Source organism: Mchenga conophoros, linkage group LG23, assembly GCF_057382185.1.
Source record: "Mchenga conophoros isolate Kocher_MC1m ecotype Shallow Benthic linkage group LG23, M_conophoros_male_GT1.1, whole genome shotgun sequence".
NCBI lineage: Eukaryota > Metazoa > Chordata > Actinopteri > Cichliformes > Cichlidae > Mchenga > Mchenga conophoros.
The window spans coordinates 22,036,148-22,057,369 of record NC_140547.1 but is presented as its reverse complement, the minus strand read 5'-3'; the positions used below and the strand labels follow the sequence as shown (position 1 = coordinate 22,057,369).

Sequence of the window (21,222 nt, the reverse complement as noted above, 5' to 3'; positions counted from 1 at the left end):
GTGTCTTTAAAAGTCATAGTATGGGCCAGTATTTCACCAGAAGGTTTTATTGAACATTTCATCTGAAAATCACTCAGGGTACCAGCATGTTGGCCAACTATCATAAATTTGGTGATTATGGAGGCACTTCTGTAGATAAATTTTACAGACAAACCCAAAAGTAAAGAAACAGTTATTTTGTTTTTAAGGAGAAATTACAGTTTTTTCTGAATGCTTAAAACCCTAACTGTGATTCTTATAGCACACTTTCAAAAACTATTGATACTTATAGCAAAACCACTCACTGAGTTTGTAAAACTAAAAGCACAAACACTGCTTTGCACTCAGTTTGCCATTTTGTAACACACACTTTGCAAACCTGTAGCTACAATCGACTGCACAGCACTCTTTTTGCAGAACTGTAAACACAACTCACTGCTTTACACTCAATTTCCAAATGATCAATGCACTCCTAGCAAAACTATACACATTTACGGCCATTATTTATACTATTTTGCCAACTGTCTGGCACACTGTCAAATGTGAAAACTGTTTTAGATAATTAGTTCACTTTGCAATCAGCCTAAGCACTATAATACAGGTAAGCTCTGTGTGTGGAGTACAATGGAGGGAGCAGAAAGAGTGAGAAGTAGAGGAGGCTGAGGAAGAGGACGTGGAGGTGAAGAAGTATAGGATGAAGAGGACGACAAGGACAAGGAGGACCAAGAGGAGGACGAGGAGGGGGGAGAGGAGGATGAGGAGGGGGGATAAATGAAATTTATATCTAAATTTATATAAATTACTTATATCAGCCAGGGTTTCGGGTGAGCTCATTGTGAAACCTGGCCCCACCCGCTTCAGATCTAAACTCCGAAACCATCTCAGAGACGAAACTCACCCTCAGGTCTGATCCTAAACACCTTTTTACACAAAGGACACTGACACCTCTCACTGATATCTCAGTGTTAACTGATGCAGTTTTTGCAGAAGTTGTGTCCACATGGTGTGGAGACTGGATCAGTGAAGACATCCAGACAGATGAAGCACAGAAAATGTCTTCAGATAGAAGACAGCTGGCAGCAGACATGTCTGCACTCTGAGTGAGAAAGAAAAGAAAATGTTTTTATTTAAAATTCAGTTTTAATTCTATTTAAAGAGGACTTCTTCTGCTTTTCCTACTTTCCTGTCACATGTCTCCTGTTCCAGTGGTGGATGTTCATGCTAAACATGACCAAAGTTTTAAATAATGTAATCGAGTAATCCGTGTGAGCCCAAAGTTTACACTTCAGACTGCTCTAAAAACTCAGTTTTACACAGTTTTTTTTAAACTGTTAGATCTGTTTGATGACAACACCAGTTGTGGGTGTTAGACAGTATCATAAGTTCAAAAGGGTGATGTTGAATGTTGTCAGTGTAAATACTCAACAGTCAGAAGAGAAAGAAGAATTCTGGAGTAGGTGGATTAAGTGGTACAGGGTGTCTCCAGTGGGGGAGAGAGTGCTGATTGGAGCAAACTTTAATGGACATGTAGGTGAACGGCATAGAATTATAGAGGTGTTGAGGAGATGCTGGATATTTATGATGTTAATGAGAGAGAAAAGGAAGGACAAATGGTGGCGGAGTTTGTGAAAAGGATGGAAATATTTGTGAACACATATGAGATGAAGGAGGAACAAAGGAGTAGAGGAATATGTCCACAGTTAGACTACATCATAGGCAAAAGGTTCAATATGAAAGGGGAGACATTAGGGGAGAATGTTGATTGGCAGCAGTGGTGACTTTGGACACCAAGAAGAGGAAGAATGTGAAGGTAGAGCAAAGTACCGAATGATGGAAGTTGAAGAAGAAAAAATGGTCCATCTGTCCTCTTGCTGTGTTGTTGCTCTTTCTCTTCTTTTCCTCTCCTACCTTCTTCTACCTGTTCATTCTGTGCAGATAACCTGGAGATCATTGATAAGGAGACTTTGGTTTCTGAGAGATTCTGTGCAAAAAGGAACTGTTGAATTGTCTGTGTGTTTGGAACCTGGACTTGACTATGCAAAACTTTTACCTGAGCTTTTGTGAACCTTAAATTTTAAACAGAACTTTGTTAAACTTTTTTCTAGAGTCCTGCATTTGACTCCAACCTGTTTGGTGGCCCCGAAATAACAATATAGCCAAGATATGGATCTGTGACTAAATGACAACGTTAACAAACAATCAATGTGAATGAACAAAGTGAACTGAAGATTTGTGCTGTACCAGTAAATTATGATGAGTTGCACTTACCAGTGTTTGTAAAGACGGCTGCGTTATTGAGGAAAACCCGTTGATCCAGTTGACCCTGAGAGTAGACATTTAGCTGCATGCTTCTTTGTCTCTAGATGATGATCCACATTTGGACTTTCAAACTGTTCAGTCATAATTATCTGTACTCACCAGTGTTGGAGAGAAGCTCCGTTGTGCTGTTATGAAAGGATCAGTGAGCCCAGTTTAATGTTCCTTTGGAAAGAAACTGATTCTTTTCAAGTGAAACTCTGTTGTGACACAATTTCATCTGGTAAATGTTGGAATGCCATCCATCTAGAGTTTTGTGTTGACTCATGCCGCACCTTTGCTGGCTGGTTGGATTCCTCCTCAGAAACATTTGCAGTGCTCAAGTCAGTTTATTTTAATGGGAATTAGAATCTCAATCCAACATTTACAATGCACTGCATCAGTTCCTAAATTGTTGAACAACTAAAGACAAAAAGTTAATCACTTTTAAGCCAATCACAGCTCAAGATTAACTGTAAATTATTCAAATGAGAGAATTCATGTTTGTCAAAGAAGTGGACTTTGCTTGTCTTTGTATTCTTTGTTTGATTCCTAATTTGTGAAAGAGGAGAATTTACATTTGGTCTTTTCAACCAGCATCATCATGATCACCTGTGTTGGACAGAAGCCCTGCTGTGCTTTGTAGCAAAATGTTCAATGAGCTCAGTTTCTCATTCCTCTAAACAGAAACTGAATTTCTTATGCTGCATCTCTCGCTTTCAGGTTCACTTCTGAATTTCTAGTCAGGTGAGACCCAGTGTTTACCAGTAAAGATTCAAATGTAGTCTGATTTCAACTGAATTTCGACCTCTGCCTATGGTGCCTGCAGGTATTTATGGACCTTCAGCTGTGGAAAGGAGTTTCAACTCATCATGGCCATGAATCCAATGGTAATCTTATGCTTTTAATGATTTCCTTGAACTGTATGTTTTTGTTTTTTTAATGATTGTACAGCATACACCTTTAATAATTTCAAAAACCAAGAAGTTTCAATTTATTTTCGATTTTCTCTAATTCACATATGGTCAGAAGTTTACATACAGCCTCAAATATGAACATACATGCCCATTAATATCTGGTTAAATTTTTAGCAGCTGCACCTACGGCATCAATTTCATAATCCTACATCACCTTGTTCTTGAGTGAACATTCAAAAACTTTGGTGTTTATGCTGTCTGCCTGCAGAGCAGGGTGACAACAATATTTCATCAGCCTTTTACAATGACGGGTAATAAAAACAATTTAAAAGCTTATAAAATGGGAAGAATTTTCCTCCACTTGTCCTTTAAATCTATTAATATTTAGTTGAAATTTGCTCTTCATTAGATACCTGTGACCAAGATTAAATTGAGTTTAGACGTCAAATGAATTCGTAGAAAACTGGACCTGGATAAAAAACACAAATGTTGTAATAAAGACAATAGAGAAAAGAAGTCTGATAGTTTATTTCAAGTTCTGCGAAATCTATCACAGGTGAAAGAGAACCAAACATGTAAATATATACAGTCATACACAGGGAAATAAAACAGAATATAAATACTGTGTAGCATGAAAGGAAACTAACCAACTAAAAAAACCAAACTGGAGCCATGCACTGTAAGTCGTTTGAATGGGGAAAAAAAAAGCTTGAAGCGTATTTACAGCATCATTAAAAGGTTTTCTTCTCGCCTTCAGAAGCAGTGAATCATAGTGTTAGTACAGGTTAGTATTGGACAGAACAACCAGGTGTATTGCAAGAAATCTTTCCTCAAAGGCACTCAATCAGGAAATCAAAATAATGTTCTCAAATCTTAATTTCAAGTTGACTACATTTAACGATTCCTGTGACACACTCATGCAGACGCAGTTTCAAGTTACACTGTAGATTGAAATAAAGGGAACTGAGTTTTAGTTGCCAAAACTGTAGCCTAAACTGCAGCAAGTTTAACACCGGATCAGCACCACTGGACTGGACACGCTATGGAGGACTTCGACATTCAGTTCAGAGGGAAACGCTGATCAGATTCTCAAAGCTGAGAAGAGTGACAACGGCCACTGGTACAGTACATTTAACAGTCCAAGTAATGTGTCGGAAGAGATTCAGTAAGGCCTGGAAACATCCTTCACTTTTAAAGACATTCTGGGAAATGTTTGCTTTTTACTGAGAGTCAGACGTATATGCAGGAATGTGCAGAAATAAACACTGGGACCCTCGAGAGGGTGGGTATAGCAACAGAAAGCATTTTTATTTCTACATGCATCCGACAACACACTACCTCTGAAGATGTAAACACAGATTCCATATTGGCTTCACTTTTCAGCCCCAGAGGTTGGAAGTAAAACTAATGCTGAAACTGAAAATCCTCTAATGTGTGCTAGAGGCAGTGTCCCCATAGACTACTGTGGTAAAATGTCCAAATTTATAGCTGAAGTAAACATCTTCACAGCTGCTACAAAAACAGTTTTGGTCAGAGCAAGAGCTGCAAAGTTTTGTAGGTATTGTAATTTCATAAAAACCAGACTGACAGACAAAGCTTGATTTCACTGAGAAATTCCACTAGTTTAAAGTAGAGACCATGCTACACTGGGATCACCTGTTTCACATGTATTAAGGCGTGGCCTATCTGCTTGATGGCCAGATGGTGTGTCACAGGCAGCTATAGGTTTTAGCTGTCTGGTAGACTTCACCTCAGCCTATTGGAGTTCCTAAACTGGACCTCTGGCTTGAGGTGATTAATATATTTGGATAATAAATAGAATCACATCATCAGCATGTAGTGGCAGTTTGTGCTCAGTCCCTTTTGGAGCATTTTAATGCAGTTATCTGACACATGATATGCATTGTGTTGCTGTGATTAGCTGTTCAAGAAGTTTTCGTTTTACGGAGTCAAATTCTAGGATTTTACTTGGATGTTCCTTAGCACTGTCTACTATTGTATGTTAGTTAGTGAAAATGTAGTTAAATTAAGCTAAATGCTTAGAAAAATCAGATAAAGTTCTGACATTCTTGTAAATATCTAAAATTTAGCTTGTAATGATGGATGATCTGTAATGTTCGGATCCCCACGCAAGCCATTTCTACACAAGGGAAAAGGGTCCAAATTTACAGAATGGAATCTCTGTAATCTCATCTGACTCTCAGCAAGAAAACAAATCACTTTGCTGGAAATGTTGGATTATTTCTCATCTTCTGCCCCCTCTGGAGCGTTTGTTTGGACTCACTTAGTGTGCGTGATGGGCGGAGTTCAGCACCAGGAAAGTGCAATCAGTCAGTCGATCAATCACTATTAAAAATTTCAGTCGTTTTTCCATCGTCATCGCTTCACCTACACTTCCTGCTGAGATAAAGTACATACACCAGAGTGGTTAGGCGTGTTTGTTAGTATTATAATAAGCAGCAGAAGGTTTAATTATAGGTGCGCTTATTTGAAAATGACACTTTTTTACACTGACCGGCGGAGCGTCTCAAAGGAGGACCTAAATGGGAATCTACAGTGTTTCCACAAGGAAATCCCAGCTGGATTTCTTGAAGTTTATTGCTAATGTCCACTCTGTTTCTTTTTTTACCACTGGCACTTCACCATTCAGCAGTTCAGCATTGTCGCGCTCATGTAGTAGCATCTAATGATTCAGATCGTCAATCTTTCCCACAGGTTTGTCATTCACATTTTAAAGGTCAAAAAAGTGACTTACATTCGATTTGGGAGCCGCTGATGCAGAGAGCACGGCCGCTAATACTATTTCTGAGATATTTAGGCCTTTATTTTGACCTTCAGCTTGAGCTTTAATATATATATTACAGTATTTTGGAATGAAAGTCCCCTAATCACAGTAGTCTAAACTTGACAGCAGTCATCAAAACTAATCAACTCCCAGTTTAACCCAAGCTGGGCCGTTCAATTCACAGGAGAGAGCAACACTGCTGTCATTACAGTGGTTTTAATTAGGAGCTGATTGACCTTTTAGTTTTTGACAGCCACTAAAAACCCACCATAGCTGAAAAAAAAATTAAACTTATGTGACACTCATCAGCTTGATTTTCCATTTAAAACTCAATAAAAGACAATTTAATCTTTTTTGTTCGTTATATCAGTCTCATATTTACGTAGGACGATGAGAAGCTTTCTACCTTTGGCCTGAAAAAAAAAAAAATCATAAATCTGTATTTAATTATTGTCTCCTTTTGGTCACAAAATGTGCATTTTTTTTATTAACATTTACAAAGTGAGTTCAGTCTTTACGTTGTCTAACATAAATTAGATGATGGTGAGGATATTTACAGTCCAAATGAGTGAACGACCAAAGCAATCACCAAAAATATGTTTTCTTTGGAATTTTTCTTATTGTGGTCCTCAGTCTGTCAAGCTGACAGTCATTTTTTACATTTTTTAATAAATAAATACTTCTTTTTTTTAAATAAGAAGATGGATTAGTGCTATACTTGAAATTAGTGATAATATTTAAATGTTTGTGTGTAATTGGAAAGTATTGCTTTAAGTGTCCTGGTTCTTATATCTACTTTTATGAAAGTATGCATTTAAAGTTCTGACCGGAAATAGGGGAAAAGAAGAAAAGCTCTCCTTAAATTTAGGATCAACCCAAAAAAGTACTGGGCAGACCATCCATCCATCCATCCATGTTCTACAGTTGTGTGCAAAATTTCCTTCCTATCACAACTTAAAAGAAATCTTTGTCTTTCAATAAATCTGCCTGCTATGTTCACATCAGCAGAAATGCTACAGAGAAATCGACACGTGTTTAGGTCAGTATTTTCTGCTGCCGAGTTATCTTTGCGTCATATGTAGAGATCTGTAATGAAAGCTTAAATGAAGTCACATTTTATGTTGATAACTGGAACACATATTTAAACATAAATATTGATAATTTAATGATGATTTAAAGACTAATTACACTATTTTTCAAACTTTTTCTAACAATTAGAAATGAAGTCCAACGCAGTATTTTAACAGCTTGTTTCTCAAACACTGCAATATATTAAAACCTTCTTAAAAACAACATTTATATAAATAAAAGGCAGCATTAAATTTCAAAACTTCCTAAACTAAAGTTAAGATTACTTAAATCCTACAATCAGCTCTTCAACATGCTTCTGTAAGCTGTTTAATCAGCTGAAATTTACCCTGCTGCTGCTAAAGCTTTTATTGTGAAAGTCACGTATACAAGAAAGTGCTGTTCACGCGCATGTAGGACAAATCTAATTTCCAACACTGAATATTAAATCTGTGCAGAGTGGTCTGTCTCTTTCAAACCTCCACCTCATCTCCAACAGCTCATTTAGACAGCTAACTAAAGCAAACCTGTGATTTCAAAATAACTCTCACTCACAAGTCTAGTTCTTCATCTAAAAACACGGCCGTTTCCATTTGACATTTTTTTTCCAATTCAGGTAGAAAACTGTGATCTGTGAGGTGAAATATTTAGCCTTGACTATTAAATGGAAATCTAACTGATGAGTGCCACAAAAACAGAAATAATTTGTTCCTTCTTTTTCACACCTTAAAAAATGACTTTAAAATATAAACACTGCTGTTTTCTGCTGGTTCTCGGGCCCAGAACAATAAAACTTTGCTGATTTGTAGTGCTTAAAATCATTGGCCAGCCAAATGATCAATCACTGTAAACTGAGACGAGCTTCACATCTTTTGAAATAGATTATTCCAGGACTGAGTGCAACCCCGTCGATTCTCCCATCGCACTCACAGAGGCATGAGCCCATTTTCAAAATAAAGCTTGTGTTGATCTTTCGATTATCTCTGGGATTCAGCCTTTTAAAGACCGTAGTGCCACTTTCTGTAACAACTCATTCAAATGTTAAAAACTGGAAAACGTCCCATCGATGAGGCAGTAGTTCACGAAGGAGACTCGCGCTCACTCAAAGCTCTTTACATTCAATAAAAGGTTTGATGTGTCAAAGCAAAACAGTGTCCAGGAAGTGGATTAAAGGTACTAAAAAGGAATAAAAATACTGACAGAAGGAGGAAGCTACACTGCAAAAACTCTCCTCTTCAGGTCCTTCATGGTTCCACGATCTCCTCGGCTTCAAACTGCACCTCACATCCAGGAGATTAAAGACGACGATGATGAGATGAGGAAGAGGAGATCTTGGTTTCAGGCACACGGCCTCTAAAAATTGATCATTTCCATACTGGAAGATGGAAGATGAAGTCTTAAGGCTAATGCATCTAGTGGTGGATCTTCATGAAACGTCTCAAAAGCCAGGGTCACCCTACCTCCAAAAAACGAGCTGAACTTTATGGATGATGGACATGAAACTGGAGCCGTGACAGCATGAGCTCCTCAGGGACTTCAGCTCCATCAGCAGCTGAAGGAATGAGATGGAAGATGGTTTGGGAAACAGAAGCTGGTCAAGAAGATGAGGTGCCAGGCACCTGGTCCTACAAAGAAACTGATGATGATCCCACTGGTGGTGACGTCGCCCCTCAGGTCGATCACCGGCTGATGGAATGAAACCGTTTATAAGCGTGTCTGCGAGGATGGAAGCTGCAGGAGTTAGTAGGAGGAGATGTCGGAGGAGCTGCTGCTGTTGCTGGTGGAGGTCTGCGCCCGCTTGATGTACAGGTTCAGCAGCTTCATCTGCAGGAGGGAAACAGCGGCGCGGTCAGAGGACTCCAAGAGCTCTGCAGATAATCTAAAGCTCACTGCTCTTTAAACACTATACTAAAGTTAAGTTATTGTAACAAAACTTGATTTATATGACAACATTCAAACAGGTAAACACAGTTTAGGTTAGTTCACAATTAAGAAAAAAAACACTGGGAAATTTATGAAAAAAAAAGTACAACATGCAAGAAAAATACTGTTAAACAGAGAAATTTATGAGAAAGATTTACTAGAAAAAATTGTCAAAATTATGAAAAAAGAGCAAATATCTGTCAAAAATTGAATATTATTAAGAAAAAATTTAAAAATTAAAAGCTTTTGTCAAACTTACAAGAAAAAGATTTACTCACAAAAATAGTGAATTTAAAAGAGGGGAAAAACAGGCAAACTGCACGATTGCAAACGCCCTTTCACTGTACTTTTAAAGACTTAATATTTCTGCGGTGAATCGTCTCTACGTGTAGGATGCCGTTTCAGCTGTGTAGTCTGAAATACCTTGCTGCCGGTCAGCTGAGCCAGGTAAGGCTTCAGCTCCTCTCCGATCACAGAGTAGATGGCCACCAGGCAGAAGACGCTGGCCTTCCTCACGCTGCTCTCAGTGTTGTCGTAGCCCTGAAACAGCAGAAGGAGAGACTGATATCAACACAATTGAAACAAAGAAGAGTTTATCTCACCGATGACTGTGTGAATAATTTCTGGGATAAAGCTGATCATACGGCAGAGGAAATTAAAAAGATATTTCAATATGTGTCTAAATTCAGTCTTTTCAGGTACAACATGAAACACACGAGTGCTACTGACACTAGTTTTATTTCAGTATAAAAAACTGTCTAAAGGCAGTCTCGGTCTATTCGTGTGCTGCATGGTTATCTTACCTGTACAAGTCTCTGGATTTTAACCATATTGTATTCTTGTGTTTGTAATAACACAGTTTAACCATTTTTAAGTGTTTTCATTTACTCAAACATTAAATACATTTCAGTTCACACATCCTGCATACTGGAGCCCAAATGGTGGATACAAGTCCGTAACATGAGCTAATCTTGCGTGTTCATGAGCAGTTAAAGCATCTACAAATTTAAAGAATGAAAAACCTGCAGGAGTCCGGGGATGATGTCGGGCAGCAGCTGGTGCAGCGGCTCTCTGGTGATGCGTTCGATGGCCCTCGTCTGCATCTTGATGGCGGCCAGGTTGATGGGGTAGTCGGCCGTCTGCACGATGGGGCAGAGCACCTTGATGCACTGCTCGGGGTGGATGGAGCCCGCCAGCGTGGAGGCCGCCTCCTCGGCCGCCCGCACCACCTTCAAAAGAAGAAAGGAGCGCCATGAGGGTCAGAATCACAGGAAGACCGGAGGAGTGGCCTCTGGTTTCTTTTTCATCCTCACCTCCTTGTGCGAGTCTTTGTGGGCCTCCAGCATCTTCATGATGGTGAGCTCAGCGTAGTTCTTGAAGCGGGCGGGCTGGTTCCTCAGAATCTCCTTTAGGACTCGCAGGGCGAGTGCCCGGATTGTGTGCTGGGACAGCGAGAGGAAACAAGTCACTCACAGGACATTTACAGCACTGGGGAAAAAAATCAAAAACAACGGAAGCCTCGCGTCCTCACGTCTTTGTCTCCCAGCGTTTCGAGCAGGAGCAGCAGCATGGTCTTAAAGTGCTCTTCCCACACCACCAAGCTGTCCTCCCGGGCCACCTTCAGCATCTCCAGCAGGGTCCCCCGGCGCTCCTCAGGGCCCCGCTCCCCTGCCTGGCCCTGGGAGAGCTCCTTCAGCAGCTCTCCGACCAGCTCCAGCTGCTCAGCAGCCCCGGCTGTAGGTGGAGGGGAAAGAGGTAGTTTTTAAAAAAAAGTGAGAACAAAGATCAAATAAATAATTTGTTCACCTCTGAGGTTTTCTGGTGAGTTTACCTGGGAAACCTTTGGGGTTCAGGATCTTGTTTTCCACACTTTCCTGCCGGCGGCCTGCAGAGTGGGACGGGAAAGACAGAAAAACTGAATCTTTACCGACGCAGCAGGACACACACTCCTGCACAGCTTTTGTCCTAAGGTCCCACCTTCTCGCAGCTGCTCCACAGCGTCCTCGTACAGCGCCTCCTTCAGCGCAGCTTTATCCATCGTACTGATGCCGTCCGTGTAGTTGTATGGGTTGTACTCTCTGAAGCGCGGGCCGGCGAAGGATCGAGGAGACGGCGTGTTCAGCAGAGAGGTCTTGTTGTCCAGGGCAGTGCGCCCGCCCTCCACTGCATCACCGCTGGGACGAGGTTCGGAGTCCGAGGAAGCCCCGCCTCCAGTCTAAGATTCAGTGACAGCGGAGCAGATGAGTTATTCTGGAGTCTTTACTCCAAAATAAAATAATCTTTTTTTTTTTTCTTTTTGACCAAAAAAAAAAAACAACCCAAAAAAAATAATCTGTATTTGAATATGTTTAACAGTTATTTCAGTTATCTGCCCTCTGGTTCCTCCCTGTAACTCCTCACCATAACGCCATCCTTCTTGCCGTCCCGCCTCAGCGGTTCCACCAGGTCCTCCTGGCTGCGGAAGCTGAAGTTCTGGATGGCCTCGGTGACACCGCGCAGCGAGCTGTAGATCTCCTCGGAGTTCAGGTTCTCGCTGTCGTACTCCAGCATGCTGCAGCACGAGACAAGTCCAATGGGCATTTTAGACAGGATGTAGGCAACATCGTCAGGGGATCGTCACTTAAAGGGAGAGTTCATTGCAAAATCAGATTCACATGTTTTTCCTCTGGCCTGTAGAGCGTGTTATCCATATTTACCTGGAGCTGTAGAGGCGTCGGCCCCAGCACTAAATCGCCCTGAGCTGCTCCAAGCACCAAAAACACATTTGGAAAACTCAGCAGTAATGACTCCAGACCTCTTTGGGCTTTTTGGTTTTTTATATCCCCAAACACAGAGGTACTTTCATCCATTACATCATGTTTATCCAGGATCTTCAAAGCAGGATTTTCTTGTATGCAATTGGAATTTAATGCTATAAATATTTTTCTTTCCCTACAAACTAATAGTTGTCCCCATTTTACTTTGGTGGTCAGTTAATCCACTCGAGGTTTGAAGAAAACTGGTGTTTAGATCAGACTGTGCTGTGTTACTTTTTGTTTGTCTTGTAATAAATTTCTTAAGAAAAACTTACAGTTTGTAAAAACTCACCACTAGATGTCAGTAGGCTGCAGAAACTGAGTTCTGTTTTCTTACCCCTGACATGTTCAGTGCGTAATTCTAGCTACAGTGGCCACTGTAGGACAAACAGCTCTGTCTGCTGATCATCTGTAGTGAGTGTAGGCTGTCAGTCAGCCTCAGCTGTCGATATGTGTCCACATCTATTAACTCTGGAGGAGGGTATAAAACTTGTGTGAAAGTAGTCCGATACGAGTCGATATAAAGGACATGTGAAACTTGTCTCTGTCTCCTGCTGCAGTTAGCTGCTGCTAGTAAAACTTTGAACTTTGAAGTGGAGCGTTAATGTTAATGCTGTCTGGCAGGTGTGAATGCCAGAGAGGCCGAAAAAGATGACTGGAAAGTTACTGAGGGCTTGTGTCTGTTTACAAGGAATGAGAACCTCGATCAGCGCAGGAGACGCGTGGGAACAGTCGATTAAATCAGAGGATCACTGCCCACATAACTGCTTCTAGAAGGACATTTAATCATCAATATATCCAAAGCATCAAAACAGTGGAGATGAATAAAGAGCACCACAGGTCAGAGGAAGAACGTGTGCCTCTGTCTTTGAGGTGGACTGTCCCTCTAAGAGACTGGTGGAAGTACAGAGGCTCTTCTTCTTAACAGCACCTATGATCCCTTTAATGTCAGCGACATGAAGCAGCTCCATTTTCATCTTGAAGATTGTGAATGACGACTGAGGGCATTTTCCTTGACATGGATCAAACACAAAAGCATCTGCGTGCCAAACAAATTAGTCAAATCTTGTACCAAGGGATGGTTTGTCCATGACCAGGAAACAGGAAGTGCAGAGCCGTGCATGTTGACGAGCGCACGCGGACAGATGAGAGACAGAAGGAAAGCCACCTTTCAGTCACCATGACGACAAAAAGAAAAACAGACACACGAAGCTGATGGAGGCACCGAGGCAGCAGAGGTGACGACAGACTGATGGAAGCTCGAGGTTTCACAGAGAACTCCAAAATATCTTTAAAAATAAGCTTAGAAATCCATTCATCACTACAGAGACAGATCCAACTGTTAAACTGTGAAACCCCGTACAGAGGAGGGAGGAGGAGGGGGAGGAAGAAGGGTTACCTGGGTGAGTAAGCTCGCCGCAGGGCCTTGAGGGAAGAGTGGGCAGTGGGTGGAGGAAGAGGGGAGGGGAAGGGTGGAGGAGGGAACTTGGAGAGGCCGTCTGCGCTCCAACCCCACAGCCGACTGTGACCAGCCGGGGAGGAAGAGGTGGAGGAGGAGCCCGGAGAGAAGAAGAGATGTGAAAAGAGTGGAAGATAAGGAGAAGCAGTGCTCTCAGTCAGAGTTAGTACAGGCGGAGGGATCATTAGTATGACAGCTGTGAGGAAACCTGCTGATTGGCTGAGAGGAGAAAACGTCTTAAATCACACGAAGCTTCAGGAAGAGACGCACGGAGCCGAACATGAGCCTAAAATTCTGACGTTCTTTTAAAACAAAGCATCAAACCGCAAGTTTAGACTTTGAGCTTTGGCTCTGATTTTGAGCTCTTCAATGGCTCCACAGTGGAGTGGTCAACATCTAAACTCTGTGGCGACCCCTCAGTGCAGCTTTACACTCCTCTGTTAACGAGCGAACAAAGAGAAGACACGGGGAAATACGCCCGCTGCGTTATAACCTGAGCTTCAAAAGAAAAGTCTGGACGATGGCAGAAATGAAGGATGAACTGCTGAAGCCACAATTTTATCGGTGTGGATAAAATTATACACAGGAAACGTGGTTTGAATTTTAGGTGTGGCGATGGCGGGGCCGTTTCTGTACCTGGGGGAAAGGCCGCCGTGGGAGCAGTTTGTGGGGGAGGTCAGCGGGCTGCTGCGGCTGCTGGGCTGTCGCAGGGGCGTCCGACCTGCCGAGTTACTGGGAGACGCCTGCGGATCCATGAAACACAAGTGTCTGGATTTAATGTGAGAACATTCAGAAAGCCACAGCTGTGATGATGTAAGGATAAGAGGAACAGCACACATACAGAAACTACTATATTTATCAAAACAAGTGTGTTTGTGCATCTATACAACACAAACAACAAAAAAGCCTAAAACTCTTCTTTAAAATGATTATTTTGTCTAATCAATAATCTTAAAGTCAATTACAAACATCTACAGCCATGTGACATATTTATTGTTTGAGTTAAAGTCCTAAAGTGTGTTACGATATTAGTTATCAAGGTCAGGCTACGATGATTTATCAATATATTCTGGTATAGATCAATAAATAAAGGAATAAGACCTCCTGGAAATAAAATCTTTAAAAAAACATCCTGAAAGAATGTTGTTTAAATGAATCTGAATGCAAACATCTCCATATTTGAGCCTGTGTGTGTGTGTGTGTGTGTGTGTGTGTGTGTGTGTGTGTGTGTGTGTGTGTTACCATGCTGATGCCGCTGTTGGCACTGGCGTTCCTCAGGTGGTTGTGCAGCAGCTTTGTTGTCCCGTCCTGGAAGGTTTTGGGCAGAGCACCCAGCAGCATGGTGAACTCTGGAGTGTTCAGCTCAAAGAGGGCGATCAACACCACCTGGGCTGCCTGCACACACAAAGAAAACATGTTACACATCACTTTACTGACGTTTAATGACTGTCACTGCACTGATTTTGGCACTGAACATGAAGAAAAGCTTTCGCTCTGTTATAAAGGACAGCCAGAAGTAAATTAACCTGTTTGAAATAAAACAAAATATTGTTTTGCAGCATTTTATTGCAACAGTCAGCCGCACTGAAGCACCATGCAGACGTGAATGATACCAGATAATGCTGTAGTTCAAAATAAAAGCTTCCTGTTAGTCACAGGAATTTTACATGATGCTTCAGTTTCACTTTTTCCAAAATAAAAGCATCTAGCTATTTATTGCATGACGCTTAGGCTACGTTCACACTGCAGGCGAAAGCGAAACTTTTTTGACTCTATGCGACCCATATGCGTTCATGGCATGACAGTGTGAACAGCACAAATCCGATATTGTCAAATCCATCCTGGGTCACTTTCGTATGTGGTACTGAATCCGATACATATCCGATGTTTTAGAAAGTGACTGCTGTTTGAACGGTCATGTCGCATTAAATACGTCTTTTATGTCAGTGACACAAGACAGACGCCAATTATCAGCGCCGGAGAAGACATCGTGAACGCTTCCTGGCCATCCCATGTAGATGTCAGTGAAACTGTTGGGAAGACAACGTTGGAGAAATGTGAATATTTTATTTGTGCTGTATAATCTGCAGATTCTGACAGAAATCTGCAACTATCCTTTGAAGCACCGCTCCTCTAAAACAGCAATAAGGATCATTATTAGGCCATATGTAAATAACAAAATAACTTTATAACTTAAAGCAAAATTGGGAAACGAAACAAACGTCCGAAACAAGTCTTTATATTAACGGCCAACAGTCAAACAATACTGTTTGCTCTGAGTCTAAACAGAGCACGTTGTGTGTGACGTCGTCTTTTGCGGATGCGGGCCGCTTTGAGGGTTCACACTAGAGCATGTTTGCTGTCACATTTTATTTGCAGTGTGAACAAGCAGACAGAAAAATCAGATTTGATCAAAAAATCGGAATTGAGCATTAAGACCTGCAGTGTGAACGTAGCCTTAGATACTTCAGTGTTGTGGGACTTTTAAAGTAAAAGTCCCCAGTTAATTTTAGACCTTTAGACCTTCAGAATAAAAGCCTTCAATTTCATGCACAAGTTTATCAGCATGCTTTAATGCCCAGACCTTTTTTTGTTTTTAAGTAAACCTGTTTACCTCCAACCTTTCAACAGTTAGTAACAGACAAAGTCCAGCAGTAACAAAAACCGTACCACAATTTCTCCACAAATTAAGACAGAGTGCTTTCAAAGATTAAATCCTCGCACAGAGAAATCACCTCTGAGTAAACATGGCTTCAGCCGTGTTCACTTATTATAACCCTGGCTTCCACTTTAAAGTGGACCTATTGTGCACCATATTTTAATTCTGGGCTTTGCATGATTTACAGTTCAAAATATTCTTTGTTTATTTTATTTTAGTTTGTCCACAATTAAGCCAGCTTTTTTCTGATTGGCTGCCCTTTGCAAACTCAAGGTTTGAACAGCAGGTGAGTGGAGCTTCTGTGACAAAAAAACCCCCAAAAACTGAGAGTTTGGAGCAATTTGACCTCTTGTTAAGTGCCAGGATTTATACATCGGGGAAACCAAACAACCTCTGGCGAAGCTGATGGCACAACACAGAAGAGCTACCTCGTCAGGCCAGGACTCTGCAGTCTGTTCACACCTACAGGCCAGTGGACACTCTTGCAAGGATGAGGAAGTACACATCCTGGACAGGGAGGAACGCTGGTTTGAGCGAAGAGTCAAGGAGGCCATTAACGTGAAAAGGGAAAGACCATCTCTGAATCGAGGAGGGGGCCTAAGGGTACATCTGTCACCATCTTACAATGCTGTGATTGCAGCCATTCCCCAACTCTCTGTGAATGGTACTCATGGCCATTGATCAGTGGTTGTTGATCAATGGTCATGAGAATTTGCATAATTACGATTAAGGAACTGACCTCCCAGCCCATTGTTCCTTCAGTGGGCTGGTTTCAGTCATTATGCAAATGTACTGTTTATAAGATTAGAGAAACCTGCAGTCAGCTGAGACTGAAGAAGTCACTTGGATGAGTGACGAAACGTTTCTCTCACTGAAAACGCTGCGTCCAGAGGAACAGAATCAACTTTTGGAGATTTGTACAAAGACTGCGATTCTCTGAAACTTTGACCATTTTAATTGGAAGAGGAAAAAATATAACAAGAAAAATAAAAGTAATAGTTCTGTTAACATGCAGCATGTCAATTGAACTTGTTAAGCAAAAGCTAAAGGAAGCATTTATCACTCAGTTTCCTTTCAAATGATTCGAATGTTTCATGTTTTACTGTAAAGGTTAAAGGTCAGACTCATGCCTGATAATAAGAGAAATATCATAATGGTCGGCAGTAGGGCTGAACGATATATCGCATTTGCGATAATATCGCGACATGATCAAGTGCAATTTTCTAACCGCAAAGGCTGCGATTATACTGCGATTATATTATACAATTCATGGGCTGCATCCTCCTGAGGCCGCATTTGTAGACCGATTACGTCACAGCGACGCGCCGAAGGCTGTCCAAATTACTACCATATCCCAGAATTCATAGCGCGGCCCAGCCAAACTCCAGTTTCCAGCAATGGCGGCCGCTACTAAGTTTTAAAATTACTCATACTAATCTTTCTGGGTCACAAAATAAACTTTTAACATATTTTCAGGCGAGAAAGTAGTTGTGTAAACATCAAATATCTGCTCGGTTTATCAAGATATCCCATATTTGCAAAAGTGCTTCGACGTTTTCAGAGGCGTCTGCTACCCACCAGCTCGACAGCTAGCCGGGAGCTCGAGGGTTACTGATGCGGCCGAGAACGGCACAACTCCCGGCACATCATTTTCAGATCACCGCGGAGTTTCGCTGCTCGGGTTAAACGTAATATATAAGTCACTTAGACAACCTAAAAATGTTATTGTTGGGCTTTTTTCAGTGTTTTGTTTGTTCGTGAGTAAATCGGTTTGGCTGAGATTAAAGTTATTAGATTAGATAAAATAAAACTTTATTAATCCCCCGGGTGGGTTCCTCCTTGGTTTTCGCACAGCTGACTAAACGTCAAACAGAAAACTTATTAAACAGAAGTATGAGACAGTCGAGAATTTACACCAGTGTCTGGTTATATTTTAGATAGCAAGAAGCAGACGGCCGAGTTTATTAAACTCCACCGAGACAGCGGTGACGCTAATCAGAACTAGACCGTCCAATTTCACGCCTTTAAACTTTAAAGGCGTGTTTGTGTGTGTGTTTATACAATTGCTATTATGTTTGCACTTTATGTGTAATGTTACTGACTGCAGAGATCAGTAAGATGTGTGTATTTTTTATTTATTAGTTTTATTTATTTAATATTATTTTTTAATTTAATGACTGTCTAGTAGTTCACAGATGTCGAAAAACTGAGTGTGGTAAAGCCACTGATTTTGTTTATGTATATTTCTGCAATCTGCACATTGTACTGACTTTCATTTTAATGTTTACACCAGGGTTCCTTGTCAGCACTTTATGCTCAGATGTTTGTAAGCTAAAAATAAACTATTGTGTATGTTCAAATATACTGTTGTGATTGAAGAAGTTAAATAAAAATGTCAGTCATCAATTCATGCATCACCTCATGTCATCATAACAGAGGTCTGTCTTCCAGGAAAGAACAGTTTAAAATTAATGTAATATAGTATTGGCCATACTATATGATGTATTGCTTGTCTTTGTTTAATAATACAGAAGACAAAGACCTTAAAAAATAATCGCATATCGCATCGCAATCGCAATATTGGGGCAAAAAATCGCAATTAGATTATTTTCCATAATCGTTCAGCCCTAGTCGGCAGAGTTAGTCTTAAAGCTGCACTCAGCTGCAGCATCTCATGCACACACCTCAGGTACACAGACACCTCTCCACCGTTTTCACCATTTGCCAGCAGTTAGTGCTGAAAAGCATTCACAGAACCCGCTCACACTCTCAGGTTAATGTCCTCTGTACGCGGGCCTGAACAAACACGCTCACAGCAGCTTCCCGCTTCTTTGTGACCGGGTTAGACGAGGTTATTCACGCTGCGCATGCTCACTGGTAGAGGATCTACCTGCTTGCACCTCTCCTCCAGGTTGCCCTCCCCGGGCAGAGAGGCCACGGTGCTGGTTCGGCCTGAGAAATCCTCCCCTGCCCAGTTATGAAGGGTCTAAGGGTGAGGTGGGTGGAGGAAGGACCATTAAGGGGGAAAAATTTAAGACATGAAAAAAAAACAAAAAAACAGAACAAAAAAAATGAAAATATAAAAAAAATGAAACATTTAGAAGAATTTAAAGGGATGAAAAGGGGGGAGTGTTTTAAGGAAGACGGAGGCTGACATGCCCTCCTACCTTGCGGACATCGGAGCTCTTGGGCTCGGTGGTCCAGGTGATGATGCGGGAAACGGCGAGGCGTGTCTCGCTGGAGTTGACAAAGTCGGCCGGGTCCATCTGCCTGGCCAGAGCCTCGATGTAGCGCAGGATGGCCACCTTCACCTTCAGGTTGGGGGTCTGCGTCTGATCCACGATGAAGCGCATCAGGATGTTGAACTGCTGCTCGTATGGGAAGGACTCCCTGCATGGAGGCGGGAAGGAGGAGAGAAAAACATCGTCAGAACACGAGATGAAGTTACACCCTCTTTTTTATTGACAACAGCTGCTCTTGCTTCAGTGAGTTCACACAACATAATTTATATTATATTTCCACATATTCTAAAGTAATTTATAAACTTTAAAAAAAAAACATTTAGTGCAAAATATCTCCTGTGCTCCACCTGCAGGACCAAATTAAATAACAGGATCACTTTCCCCTTTACTAAAACTGTGACTCGTTGCTCTTTTGTGTCATTTCCTGCACAGAGTTTGGTTGATTGGAGTTTAATTTGCTGCAGGATAGAAGCATACAGGACTTTTCTTTAATGATGAAAAGGTTTCAGTCTTAACCTCGTGACATCCAGAGCCTTCTGGACTTTGGCCTGGACAGAGCCCAGCAGGTCGGCGCCCATCTTCTTCAGCAGCTGTGTGAGCAGGACGAAGAGCCAGTCCAACAGGTCGTCCCTGTGCAGCACGATGAAGTCCACCAGAGTCTCCAGGAACATGCTGAAGACCTGTCACAGAGTCAGGGGTGATGATGAGGAGGAGATGTTTGAGTGTTTGTCTGCACATGTTGGTCTGAGACGAGTACACACGCAGTGAAATATGACAGCAGACAGTTCTCATGTGAGTGAGAGCAAACACTTACTCTCTGGTGTTTGTTAGAGTCCGCAGCAGCGAGGAGGCATGCAACAAGAAAACACACACTGTTAGTTTGTCCTGCTGTTAGTGACGACACGAGAGCAGTGAAATCAGCCACGACGCTCACGTCCCAGCTTCAGAGTCACAACAAACTCCCAGGTTTATCCCTCCGGCTCTCACTGTCCCCTCTCTCTCCACAGAAAGTGTGAACTGCTGCTTTCTGACGTCGGCTTTCACTTTTAATAAGAGTACGTGTGAAACATGCTGCCGTCTCACCTTGCTGTGAGGGTCCGCAAACATCCTGGTGAAGATCTCACAAAGCCTCTTCAGCTCCACACGACTGAAACAACAGGCACGGTTATTTTGTTGCCAACAGAAAGCTTTTATGTGCAGACAGAGTAAAGAAACAGGAAACATTACAGTTCTCTACTTTACTGTAGCTTCATTAGATAAACTCGACTTTGAGAGGAAGAGAAAATAGTGAGGTGAGAAGCACACTCATTTTCTCATATCCTTTTTTGTTTGTTTGTTTTAAACCAGAGGAGTCGCCCCCTTGCATAAATAAAAAAAGACCAGGGGTCATGAGAAACTTGTATCTAGTGATGGGTGTGGCTTTTTAGACTAGAATACACGTCCATCACTATATACAGTGTATAGCTACAACAGAGCAAGTTCGCTGGAGATCATCTCCTGAACCGCGCACAGTGCATTTCCAGTAGCTGAAACAGATCTGAACAGAAGTAGGAGTGTGTTGAAAACACAGCCTCTGGATCTCAGCCTGGACTGACCACTAAAATCTCTCTGCTTTAACCTTTCTGCTGACTGTCAGCATCAAGGTACAAGGTTGATTAGAAGTGTACAAAGACTACAAGGTTTCTTTTATTAAACCCTTCTTTAACAAAACTCCTGACATTAAACTCATAACCCAGCATGTTTCCTTACGATGAAACCTTATCCACCGCCCCTTTACATCAACCAAAAGTCCTCAAACCTGCAGAGGCGGAGCTTTTCAGACCTGTTTTCCACTGTTGGCACACCCACCTGAGCATCCTCTGGCTCTTGAGCAGGTTCTGCAGTCCCAGCAGTCCCTCCTTCCTCTCGGACCAGTTGGCGCTGGCACAGTGGTTCAGCACCTCCGCCACGTCCTCCGTCTGACGTAGGTAGTGCGGCGCCACGCCGCCGTTACGTGAGCTGTAGGAGCGCTCAGAGCAGGCGCTGGAGGCGTCGCTGTTGGCGTCGTCGTCTGAGTACATCCCCGGCGACTCGAACCGCCGCCTCACTGGCCTCCGCTAC

At 42.0% G+C, this 21,222-nt stretch overlaps 1 protein-coding gene across 5 annotated transcripts in view; it reads right to left on the bottom strand.

The window, feature by feature from the left end:
* Positions 1 to 3,704: 3,704 nt before the first annotated feature.
* LOC146547190 (CLIP-associating protein 1-A-like) overlaps positions 3,705 to 21,222 on the bottom strand; it is a 57,282-nt gene continuing 39,764 nt past the window's right edge. For 2 of the 5 annotated variants that reach the window (XM_085266128.1, XM_085266129.1), the window contains 15 exons: positions 20,971 to 21,218; positions 20,206 to 20,269; positions 19,639 to 19,802; positions 19,048 to 19,270; positions 18,771 to 18,866; positions 14,464 to 14,616; positions 13,858 to 13,964; positions 11,368 to 11,518; positions 10,945 to 11,182; positions 10,799 to 10,852; positions 10,499 to 10,701; positions 10,281 to 10,409; positions 9,990 to 10,196; positions 9,391 to 9,507; positions 3,705 to 8,868 (listed from right to left, as the gene is read on the bottom strand). In XM_085266128.1, the coding sequence (XP_085122254.1) occupies positions 8,785 to 8,868; positions 9,391 to 9,507; positions 9,990 to 10,196; positions 10,281 to 10,409; positions 10,499 to 10,701; positions 10,799 to 10,852; positions 10,945 to 11,182; positions 11,368 to 11,518; positions 13,858 to 13,964; positions 14,464 to 14,616; positions 18,771 to 18,866; positions 19,048 to 19,270; positions 19,639 to 19,802; positions 20,206 to 20,269; positions 20,971 to 21,218 (2,238 nt within the window). In that variant the 3' untranslated portion in view covers positions 3,705 to 8,784. Of the gene's footprint in view, positions 8,869 to 9,390; positions 9,508 to 9,989; positions 10,197 to 10,280; positions 10,410 to 10,498; positions 10,702 to 10,798; positions 10,853 to 10,944; positions 11,183 to 11,367; positions 11,519 to 13,161; positions 13,285 to 13,857; positions 13,965 to 14,463; positions 14,617 to 18,770; positions 18,867 to 19,047; positions 19,271 to 19,638; positions 19,803 to 20,205; positions 20,270 to 20,970; positions 21,219 to 21,222 lie in introns of all 5 variants that reach the window. The other 3 variants (XM_085266132.1, XM_085266131.1, XM_085266130.1) reach the window with 2 other exon arrangements.